The sequence below is a fragment of the Cannabis sativa genome, chromosome 8 (assembly GCF_029168945.1).
Source record: "Cannabis sativa cultivar Pink pepper isolate KNU-18-1 chromosome 8, ASM2916894v1, whole genome shotgun sequence".
In the NCBI taxonomy this organism is placed as follows: Eukaryota; Viridiplantae; Streptophyta; class Magnoliopsida; order Rosales; family Cannabaceae; genus Cannabis; species Cannabis sativa.
Genome location: NC_083608.1, coordinates 19,949,919 through 19,962,437, shown reverse-complemented (window position 1 = coordinate 19,962,437; position 12,519 = coordinate 19,949,919). Strand labels below are relative to the sequence as shown.

The 12,519-nt window shown below is 25.7% G+C and overlaps 1 protein-coding gene across 1 annotated transcript; it reads left to right on the top strand.

The window, feature by feature from the left end:
- The first annotated feature begins 2,169 nt into the window (after positions 1-2,169).
- LOC115698740 (carboxylesterase 15) lies at positions 2,170-7,776 on the top strand. Its single transcript, XM_030625896.2, has 2 exons — positions 2,170-2,950; positions 7,118-7,776. Exons 1-2 carry the CDS (start codon positions 2,283-2,285, stop codon positions 7,425-7,427), a joined length of 978 nt encoding a protein of 325 aa, XP_030481756.2. The 5' UTR covers positions 2,170-2,282; the 3' UTR covers positions 7,428-7,776.
- Positions 7,777-12,519: the final 4,743 nt, after the last annotated feature.

Below are 12,519 nucleotides of genomic sequence, written 5' to 3'. Positions count from 1 at the left end.
AATCGAAGCTTATGTCACTTCCCAACATGATCTATCTATGTGTGTGGGTGTGTAGTTTCCCATTTTAGATTTGATTTATTAAATGGTAATAATACTCTTTTTAAAGTTATCACAAAGGCTGACCCTGAATGATTGCCACAATATCCACTTAATCAGATTAGGATATGCATTATCTACTCTCAGCTAAAAATAATACTTTGTTTTACTATTAATATAATAATATTCTCATATTTAGGTTGCTTATCTTTTTTTTCTTTTTCTTTTTAGTACTACTAATTAATCTTATCTAATGTTATACACTAATATAATATTTCGAAGTTTTCATGTTACTAGTTACAAGTGCATCCAACACTAAAAAAGAAGATTATGTATAATTCTAATTTTATATAGGAACGTAACTTTGTAGTGGTAATAGCACCATTAATATTACGTAGGTAATTAACTTGGTTGATCGATAATTTATTATTGGCGGCTTTTGTAATTAATTATATGTAAATCTTATCATCAACTACTCTAAACCTAATATAAATATATATCTTTTTTTATATAAGAAGATATATATTATTAAACCAGTAGTATCCGCAGCCTTATATTTTACTGTATTGAGTTATAATCATGTTCAAAAGTCGAAGTCCACTAACTATGTGTGGACAACAAGGAGTAGTACTAAATCCAAATTGGGGTAACATTTTCCCCTTAGATAAATCAATAATGTTTGCTTAATTATCATTATTATGATTGACAAAAATAGGTCTTATTTTATTGTCATTATTATTATTATTATAAGAAAACATTAATTAGTTCACACGAAAAGCTGCCAAAAGATATTGCATTCAATCCTGTTAAAAATATTAGTGAGCTCACTATCTGCTATCCCACCGAAAATGAGAGATGTAGAAAGAACGATACACAAATAATGGCGTTATTGAATTTCATCATATAATAGGTAAATATATGACAAATAATGTTACATATGTACATGATACATTTGATTTTTTATTTTAATAAAATCAAACTAAAGATAATATTTAATCAAATTATTAAAATCTAATTACAAAATTATGACTTGATAATTACTAAGTGTAATATAAATACTACAAATTATTAAAACAATATATGACAAATACATATAAGGTTTTTTTTTTTTTTTTTTTTTTTTTTTTTTTTTTAATAAAATCATACAAAATAATATTGGAGAATTACCTCATATACTATTTTCTTAATTTTTTTTTTCCAAATTTACTGTTGGAGTTTTTAAAGTAGTTTCTCTAGTGGTGATCTAATAGTTTCTATGTAGGTTGCGATATGATTTTTGATTGCAATTTAGGTTGCTCCATTAGTTGCAATAGGAATTTTTGTGTAGAATTTCGTAAAAATATATATATAAAAAAACTTTTTTTAAGTATAAAAATAAAAAAGTCACTATAATATTTATTTAATTATCAAAATTATGAAATAAAATATTATAGTAAAAATTTGTTGCATAGTGTAATATAGGGTGATTCTACAATGCACCCCCTTAAAAAGGATGTACTGATGCACCCTTAACTTGTTTCGACATCCAGAATAATTTTTTAGTCTAATTTTTTTTTTTTCATATTTATGTACGTTATAGCTATTTAAGATATCTTACACAATTTTGAAAAATTCGGAATAATTTACAATATAGAAAATAATGTTCAAATAGTCTATTTTACACGCGTATAAAATAAAATAGTCACGCGTGCAACACACTTTTTGAACATAGTTTTCGGCGTGTTAAACTTTTTTAAATTTCTTAAAATTTTGCAGGATGTCTTAAATAACTATAACGTACATAACCATGAGAGAAAATTTAATTAAAAAATTATTTCGGATGCTAAAATAGATAGGAGTGCATTAATATATTCATTTTAAGGGGTTCCTTAGAATTTTCCGTGTAATATGTACCTTGAAAATGTCCAAACCCAAACAATAAAAATAATTTTCAACCGTCCAAAACAAAAAGTAGTACCATAGCCACATCAAGGTTCTATGTATGGTCCATATTAATTAAAAACCAACCCCATAATAAACCAATGGCCATGCATGCATATGCCACCACCTTCTATCACATTCCAATAATTTTACACATTTACCCTCCAACAATTCTCTTATACCAAATTTATCCTTTTCTTTTTTATCTCCCCCTATAAATACATACAAAACATATTGAGTTATTACTACCACTACTAGTATACACACTAGACACAAACTAAAACATTTTCCTCTAATTATTATTATTATAATAATCTCTTCCACCAATGGGTTCTCTTCCTCATATCGTGGAAGATTGCATGGGAGTCCTCCAACTCTACAGCGACGGCACCGTCCACCGCTGCTCCGACATGGCCTTTAAATTCCGACCATTCTACGAGGACAACTCCGTCGTCTTCAAAGACATGGTTTACGACCAAAAACTCGACCTCTCACTCCGTTTGTACAAGCCCAAATCAACCACAACCACAACCAAAATTCCCTTAGTGATTTACTTCCACGGCGGCGGCTTTTGTGTCGGTTCTCGCCTTTGGCCTAACTGTCATAACTGTTGCCTCAGGCTTGCCTCTGGCCTGGGAGCCTTAGTAGTCTCCCCAGACTACAGGCTTGCCCCGGAACACAAACTCCCCGCCGCGGTAGAAGATGCCGCGGCGGTAGTGGAGTGGCTGAGGAGAGAGGCTGATCATGATGGTGATGAGGAATATTGGTTGAGTAGGAAAGTGATTGATTTTGAGAGGGTTTTTGTTGTGGGTGATTCCTCAGGTGGGAACATGGCTCACCATTTGGCTGTCCGGGTTGGAACCGGGTCGGTTCGGACCGAACCGGTTCGCATAAGAGGTTTTGTTTTGCTTGCACCGTTTTTTGGTGGGGTGGTTCGGACCAAGTCCGAGGAGGGACCGGGTGAGAGTTTGTTGAGCTTGGATATGTTGGACAGGTACGTGTGTGAAACTCTTTATAATACTTTTTCAATTACGTTTGCATATTTATTTATTTGGGAGTGCTACTGTGAATCTCATATTACTATCTTTTAGTCAATTTTTACGTTTGAAAACACATGTCAAAATATTTTTTTTCACATAGGTGTACTTACAACATTATCCTTCTAAATTTTTAAAAAATTTCGAATAGTTTACAGTGTCAAAAATATGTTTGAAATTTTTTCAACGCGCGTGTTAAACTAGAATATCATGCAGAAACTCTATTTTCGACATTATAAATTTTTAGAATTTTTTAAAAATTTACAAAAATAAACTGTAATTATAATGAATACCGATATAAAAAATAAATTGAAAAAAAATATTTCAGCATCTAATTAGCATTTCTCTTATTTTTATATATATAATATAACTTAGTTTGTTTTATATTGAAGCGTGTATTGCATGTTTTTCCATATTTGTTTTATTGCTTATATATACATACATATCCCTTAAAAACAGGATTATATATATTTATATGATTTCATGTGATATCTAATCTAGGCTCTTTATAGCTATAGTACCAGAAATATTAAATTAGATTTAATTGTAGTGTCGTTTATGATGATATATATATATATAGCAGCATTATAATTTACTTACATTACTAGATATAGTTTGAATTTTTTAATTAATTGAATAAATACTTGCAATCGATCTAATCAGTATTAATTTTATTCTATATAAAATATGTATTATATATAAAAACTTTCTCAACGCGTGCACATGCATATGAATATGATACATGTACAATTTTTTCCTTGGTCAAAATTAAGACTTAAAACTTTTGTTAATTTAGGTGTTTGTATTAATTTAATTTTGAATGGAAAATAACAACACTGAAGAAAAAGATTGATGATAGTGGTATTTCATAATTATTTCACAAAAATAATAAGAAGTGGTGTGTGTGACCTCACCATTCGTGATCAAAATACTCATCAAACCACTTTACGAGTCATAATCAAATCCACTATAAAGAGATCTATTTTCTTACAAAAAATACGACTAACATTATTACTAAAAATTAATACTTTTCATTTAAAGATCAATTTGAATCATTTATTGCTTATCGATCTACTAAACCTTTTCTAGAAAAATATATATATATATATATATATATTATGCACAATATTTACACATGTATCTACGTTGCTATAATTAAACAGATAGACAATCTGTATAAAATCCTACAAATATGAAGTGTATAAGTAATTCATATACTTATTTGATTTACAAATTACTTATAAAGGTTAGTCACCTTATTAATTTATAATTATTTAACAATTTTTTTTCTTTAATTTAATTAATGTCGTGGACCACTATATATACTTCAATCTCTTATCCAATTACATCTATATATCTTATATTAATTACTAATAATAGTAGTATATACACATATATATAGTTCCTTTTGCTACTAATATTCTAGAAAAATATTATGGCATAGATTATATATTGTTACATATATCCTATATAGCTAGCTAGTAAAATAATGAGAACATGATGATGGTGAATTGGCAAGGATGTCGTTTGTTGCCATAACAAAAAAGAGAGGTAGTTGTGAAAATAATTATAATAAAATCTCATGGAATGAATTAAATAAAATAATATTGACTAAGACCACTTACACAAGTAAATCCAAATTAAGGATTCATTGCCTAATCAATCATAATTGACCAAAAAAATTTGTCTTTGTATCAATTCATCTTCTGTCTTATCAACACTACCGCCGATCCAAGGATTTTGCAATCCAACCTCCATATATTTATTTACTTTTTTTTTTTTTAAAAAAAAAAACTACATTTGATAATTTTTTAATATTTTTTTTTTATAATTAAATGTAATTTTTAGTCAAAAAAAAAAAAATTACTCATCATTAAAGACATAATTTTTAGATACATTTGTTATTAATTTAGTTTTGTTCATAATAAATATTGTTATATATACTAAAGACACATTTAATTACAATAAATTATAATTTGTGATTAATACTTTTAATTATTGAACTTTTAGTTAAAAAATAGAAATGCTAATAATTAGTCACAATTTTTTATTTTTATCAAATATTTTATTGTGATTAAATGAATTTTTTTTGTAGTTCATGGATATATGTATATTGGCCTTTTACTTTTTCCTTCCATCACGTGATAAAATATTAATCCCAAACTAGATAGATAAACACATGATTATTAATTAATTGACATTGACCAAATTAATGTCCACATATATAAATATATATATATATATATATTTCATCCGATCATTAGCTATATAATTATATATGATAAAGATTAAATGCATATGACATGTGTAATTAAAAAATATGTACAATTTTTGTGTCTCTAATATTACTCTTCAAAAGATAAACAAATTAAGTAGGATAATTATATTATTTTTTTATGTTAATTTATTCTTTATAAATTTATATATTGCTTGATCATTTTTTTTATTTCTTTCTTAATTAATAAGGGTTTTTTTTTTTTGGTAACTTAATATATAGTATTATAGATATCTCTCTTCTGGAGAGTTCAAGTTGATATTTCCTTTCTCATTGTCAAAATAAGATCATAATTAAAAATAAAAATAAAATCCTTTTGAAAATTCTTAATTAATTGTTGACCTCAGTAGCTAAGAAGATCTATCAGTTTACAGTGACATTGTCTCATGTAAGTACTGTGTGAGCCCCAATTTCAAAATCTTAATAATATATAATCCCAAAGGCCAAAAACTCATCATAAATGTCAAGCTCATGGAAGTTAAATAAACATTAATTGGCTAATCTCTAATGAGTCATACATATTATATATTTGGCAAATCCACTAATTATTTCACACTATTTAAGGAAAGTATTATTATTATCATTTGAGTACTATTAATTATAATATATACTTTTACTAATTATCATGCCCTAAAACTTCCCCTCCATAATTATTCAATCCCCATATGTATAAACCCATTCATTACACATAGGAAAAAAGTTTTATTATTAATTGATTTATAGTAATGAATAAATTTGTTGGATTTTCATTGTAATGCATTACAAAAAACAGCTACTTTTAGTGATAATTTTTTAGTCATAATATAAATTTTTTATGATTAAATGTGACTTTTGGTCACAACAAAAAACTACTTGTGACTAAAACAGAGTATTTAGACACAAGTTGTCACTAATTTACTTTTAGTCACAACAAGTATTGTGACTAAAATCATATTTAGTCACAACAAATTGTAATATTTGTGACTAATACCTTTAGCCACGGACCTTTTAGTCACAACATAGAAATGATAATTAATAATCAGTCACAACTTTTTTACTTTTAGTCACAAATTTTGTTGTGACTAAAAGTAAGATTTTTTCTAGTGATGGACTATATTATTGCATACACAAACGAAATACAACCACACTTTTGTTATGTTAGAGAGTCTTATAGTGCTAATATGTGTAGAAAGGTAATAAAATATATAAGATAATTAAGCTATTCCTTCTACTGTTAATTAGTTTTAAGATGGAATTCATTCACCTTAGTCACTTTCATTCTAATAAAATGAAACCCCATATATATTACCATATACACTCACTTATTCCTACTTTTAAGATCTATATACAAGTATATGTTACTACAACGTGTTTAAACATAAAAATCTATGTTTAAATATGATTCAAAAAATAAAAAAGTATAAGTAGCTAGATTAAACAGAAGCTACAATACACAAGTATATATTTCTTGTATCCTATATAAATAATTATATATATAAAAATAAATGTCATTATCACTTAGCCATTATAAGAAAGCGATTTTTCATACTCTTCCATAATAAAATTGAAGAACCACATATGTATTACCTTAATTATGTACTCTTAATTAGATAAATTGTAGACTCAAATTAATTAACCATTAGACATAAATGAGTGAGGTTGGCCTCCCATTGAGCAGTGACACCACAAAGAAAAATCACATGCATGCTTGACATATTTATATATACAAGATATGTAGTGGTGGGTCTTGCTATATATATAGGTTTTTGTATAAATTTTGACAATGAATCAACACAATACAACACTAGACAAAATTAATCATGATGACATTAATGTATTTATATAGCCTTTCTTTTTGTGTGTTTTGCAGGTTTTGGAGACTATCAATGGGAGAAGGAGAAACAAGGGACCACCCATTAGCGAACCCTTTGGGACCAAAGAGTCCAAGGCTTGAAGAAGTGGGTTTGGAACCAATGCTAGTGATTGTGGGTGGCAATGAATTGTTAAGAGATAGGGTAGAGGAGTATGCCATGAGGTTGAAAGATATGGGTAAGAATGTTGAATACGTTGAATTCGAGGGTCAACAACATGGCTTTTTCACCAACGACCCTTACTCCCACATTTCTAACCATGTTTTGCAACTTATTAAACGCTTTATTCTTCAAAACTCATCTAATTAATAACTAAGCAATTACATATCTTATATATATATATAATAACCATTATTGATAGTACTGGTTAATTATATACATATATTAATATTATATATAAGTTCACTTTTGCATAATTTCTCTAGCTTTAGCTCACGCATTATGCTTTTCATTTTATATCGTTTGAGGTGATATATACTTATATGGTATATATACATATATAGATCGTGTATGGATGAGTGAGAGTCTTTATAGACAAATATTATTTTGAGGTACTTTCTCTTTTTGTTGTTTATTACAACGATGTTATCGTAATGTAAATAAATGTAAACATTTTTAATTACAACTTCAGAATAATATTAAAAATGGTACTTCAGTTCGTCCCACGTATATTCAACTATTATCCATCATTTTTTTTATCCTTAATTTCCAAAGCTATATCTTTATATATTAAAAGTGCCTATCTAACGACATTTCTTGGTTTAACATTCTTGGTTTAACAGAATATACTTAAAAATAAAAGAATATTCTGTTAAATTTAACGATTAGGTTTGATCTCCCGTTAAAAAATAAACCCAATAATTAAACCCAAAAAATTAAACAATCTTTTAAATAAACAATCTTTTAAATATTAATAATCTCTTTTTAAATTAAAAAAATCATCTTAGCCACATATCTCTCTAACAAACCTATCTTGGAAGAATATTAATAATTTTTTTATTCATTTTTTAAAAAAGAAAAATATAGATAAAATATCTAGAAAAAATAATATAAAAGAAGATTGATTGTGTTGGCTTAGAGATTTTTGGGCTTGGGCTTAAAAAAATAATTAAAAAAAAAAGATGAAATGGGCTGTAATTAGTATTTACCTTATATGTTTGTGCTTATTTTTAGTTTTATTTTTAATTTTACCACCAAGAGGAGAAGGTTGAAAAATATTAGAATATGAAAATATTATTGGTGCTTATTAGTAATTTGCAAAGAATGTGAAAGTCTATAAATATATAGTTGTGTAGCTATTATTAGATATGAAATGAGATAATAGAACTTTTTTCAATTAGAAGATTAATGTACATTTTACTATTAATAACATACATTATTATAACACAACTATGTTTTACTTACTAAATATACTAACACATATTTTATTTTTATAAAACAAATTGTTCAAATAATTATACTATTTTAATTATTAATTAAAATAAAAAACTAAAATATTAAATAAAACTAACACTACGTGACTTGTCACGTAACAATCACCTAGTATACTATTATTTATCAAGTTCAAAAAAATACTTCAATAAAATAATTAATATCAATATAATTAAGTAAAAAAGTGATAAATTTTGTAAATAAATTAGTAACGGGCCCTTACCGTTAGGGAGCAAGATAATCTTCTATATCGTCCCTGCGCAAGGACGACCAGGGGCGGAACCGGGATAAGAAATTTGGGGGTCAAAGTATATAATAAAGAAATTTACAAAATACACTTAAAAAGCATATTTTTTTAATATATTTTTACGGAATTTTTTTATTGATATTTTACGTTATTTTCTCACGACAATAATGTCAAAATAATATTGTTATGTAACAATAGAAAAACAACACTCTGTATAGTTATAAAAACAATTATTGTGTTCTTACAACGTCAAAACAATATTTTTTTAAAGCAGCAGAAAAATAATACTCTACAATTTTGTAAGAAAAATCCATAAAAATATAAAAAGAAAAAAGTAAATTCATAAAAAATATAAAATTTATTATTTATGTATATTTATGAAATAATTCTCATATAAAATGTGCATATGATATATCTTTATATTTATTATATCATTAACTATCACCCAAAATAAAAAAAAAATTATTAGTAGAATTATTTTTTTTCACTGTAGGAAAAATACTTAATTTATGTATACAACCATACAAATAATAACATATAAAGTTAAAATTTTATCAATTATTTGTATATATATAATATTTATTATTTAGGAGAAAGAACACAATTGGAATTTGGATTGAATAATTAAAATGTATATGTTATTTTTTATAACATAGCTTTATTTGTTATTTAAAATCAATCATTATTCTTTTATGTGGACTGCTCTTCAATTCATTCTTGTAAAACTGCTATCACTAATTAACAATACATGTTCATTTTTTATCTTAATGATAAACATATTTTATACAAATATTCGAAAAAAAATATTTTATTTATAAAAATAGTGATTGGTGTAACAAATATAAAATACAAAATGCAGAAGAGAGTGATAAATACCAAATTATCTATTTTGAAAGCCTTTTTAACCTTTTAGTTTTTATTTCTTTTTATTTTAATTAAAAAAAATTCTGAAGAAGTGATTTTGGGGTGTCTTGTAAACTAAATTAGTATTATTAAATAACAAATGCCTTAAAAGATGATAGAAAACAAGTAAATCTTTTATTAAAAAAAATGATAATAATAAATAAGAGTAAATTGTATATAATACTAATAGTGTACTCGTATAAAAAAGGAAATGCATTAAAAACAAAAAGAAAACTAACATTTATTGACTTTGTCAAATCATCACTGTACACTAAAAAAACTAAATTGCATAGACTTAAGTGATATATGCATACCTCTTACCAAAAGAAAAAAAAAAATACATATCTTTTATATAAATCCTAGGGGGGTCATGGCCTCTATACAATGTAATATACCTCCGCCCTTGAGGACGACACATACAAATTGAGAAATAAATTGATTGATACTACCTATATCAACAAAGTTCATCTTATTTTCGGTGACCTATTACTTGAAAACTCAAAAGTTAAGCATGTTTGACTTAGAGTAATCTTAGGATGACCTCCTATATAGGAAGCCAGAATGAGAACAAAGTGCGCTGAAAACACTCGTGTTAGTTTGTAGGACTAGTCATCATTCCACGAAGTAACCAAAGTGACAAACCCATGTATAAGAGCCGTAAATCCGTGGCTCTAAGGATCCAGTAGAAGCTTGAAGCGAAGACATTACAAACTTCCTAGACTGAACTAGGAATCTGAAGTACTTGGTCGAAAGAGGTGATAAAAGCTCTATATGTAGAAAATAAGCTTGAGTAACACAAATAACTTGGTACATGGAATAATAAATTTAGTTGATGTGCTACATTTTTTTACATATAACCTATTGATAACATCAAAAAGTAACCCGAGGTTTTCTAAAGTAACTTAGTACCATGGAATATTGAATTTGGTTGAGTATGCTACATTTTGATTGGTTTAAAGCAAAAGTAACATGTTTTTCCATTTTTGTCTTTTATCATGCTTTCTAAAGTAACTTGGTACCTCGAATAATAAATTTGATCGATGTGCTACATTTTGTACACATGTAACTTATTAGAAACATCAAAAAGTAACCTAATATTTTCTAAAGTAACCTAGTACCTAGAATATTAAATTTGGTTGAGTGTGCTACATTTTGACTGGTTTTAATACAAAAGTAACAAGTTTTTCTATTATGTCTTTTATTTTTCTTTCTAAAGTAATTTGGTACCTGGAATATTAAATTTGGTCGTGTGCTATATTTTTACACATGTAACTTATTAGAAATATCAAAAAGTAACCCAATGTTTGTAAAGTAACCTAGTACCTTGAATATTAAATTTGGTTGAGTGTGTTACATTTTAACCGGTTTTAATGCAAAAGTAACATACTTTTCTGTTTTTGTCTTTATCCTGCTTTCTAAAGTAACTTAGTACCTAGAATATTAATTTTAGTTGATGTGCTATATTTTTTACACATGTAACCTATTAGTAACATCGAAAAGTAACCCGATATTTTCTAAAATAACCTGGTACCTGAATTATTAAATTTAGTTTAATGTGTTATATTTTGACTAGTTTTAATACAAAAGTAACATATTTTGTGTTTTGTCTTTTATCTTATTTTTTAAGTAACTTGTTACCTGAAATATTAAATGTAATTGATGTGCTACATTTTTTTTTTTCTGTTGTAATGCAAAAGTAACCTGGCTAGATTAAAAAGTAATTTTTTCTTTTTATCCTCCAATGTAAAGTAATATGGTACATGGTACATTGTGTATTTTTCACTAATTTAGAGATTGAATTTCATTAATGGTGCTTACAACCTAAATATGTGCAAAACTTTACCCCAAGACAAGGCACATAATAAATCAAGAAAAATAAAGAAAAGAAATGATTAATTTAGTTTTACTTAAACATGTGTAATAAAGATAATAATAAAAAGTAACCTAGTATTTATAAATTGACATAATAATTCTTAAATTGTATGTTTTAACAATTAAAATTATGTTAATTAGTAATTATTCATATTGGGTGCCATCATTTTATCTTTTTTTTTTTGTTATTAAGTATATTTTTTAAGAATTTTGGAACAGAAATTCGATTAATATATACTGGTTGGATGCAATATTTTTATTTTACTTTGTCACTATTTGTTCTTATTTGATACACACAATCATAAGAGTCTCATTCTTCCTCAGTTATTACAAATATTAATTACAATCATATGAGGAAATTTTTTTTTTTGAAATTAAAAAATGAGAAATGAAAAAAATCACCATTGCATTTTTTTTATAAAATATTATATTAAATATTAATTTATATTCAAATAAATAAAAAAAAATACTTTGTAATGATTAAGTCAAAAATAAAAGAACCAGATATTAATATAATATAGAATTTTTTTGGAAAAAAAAAAACAAAATAAAAATTTAAAGTAAGAAAAAAATAAAAATGTACAGTAGAAACAAATAAAACAATTATTTTAAGAAAAAATATAAAAGTATATACATTAATAATTTGCTCTAAAAAAATATTACTAATCTCTAAACATAAGTTAATAAAATAAAGATGTAGTTTTATTTAATAAAAATTTATAAATATAAAAATATTTTTCTACACAATTAACTTAAATTAAAAAAAAAAAGTCATAAGTTAAATAAATTTCTAATTTTTCTATATTTATGAAACTTAAGGAAAAAATTCATATTATAGATAATTTCCTCTATTTTTATGTTTTGGCAAATAATAGTATGTTTCTCTATTTGGGAAATTAAACTTTTTGCCGATTTTGACAGAAGATATTTAGTGTACAAGTCATAATG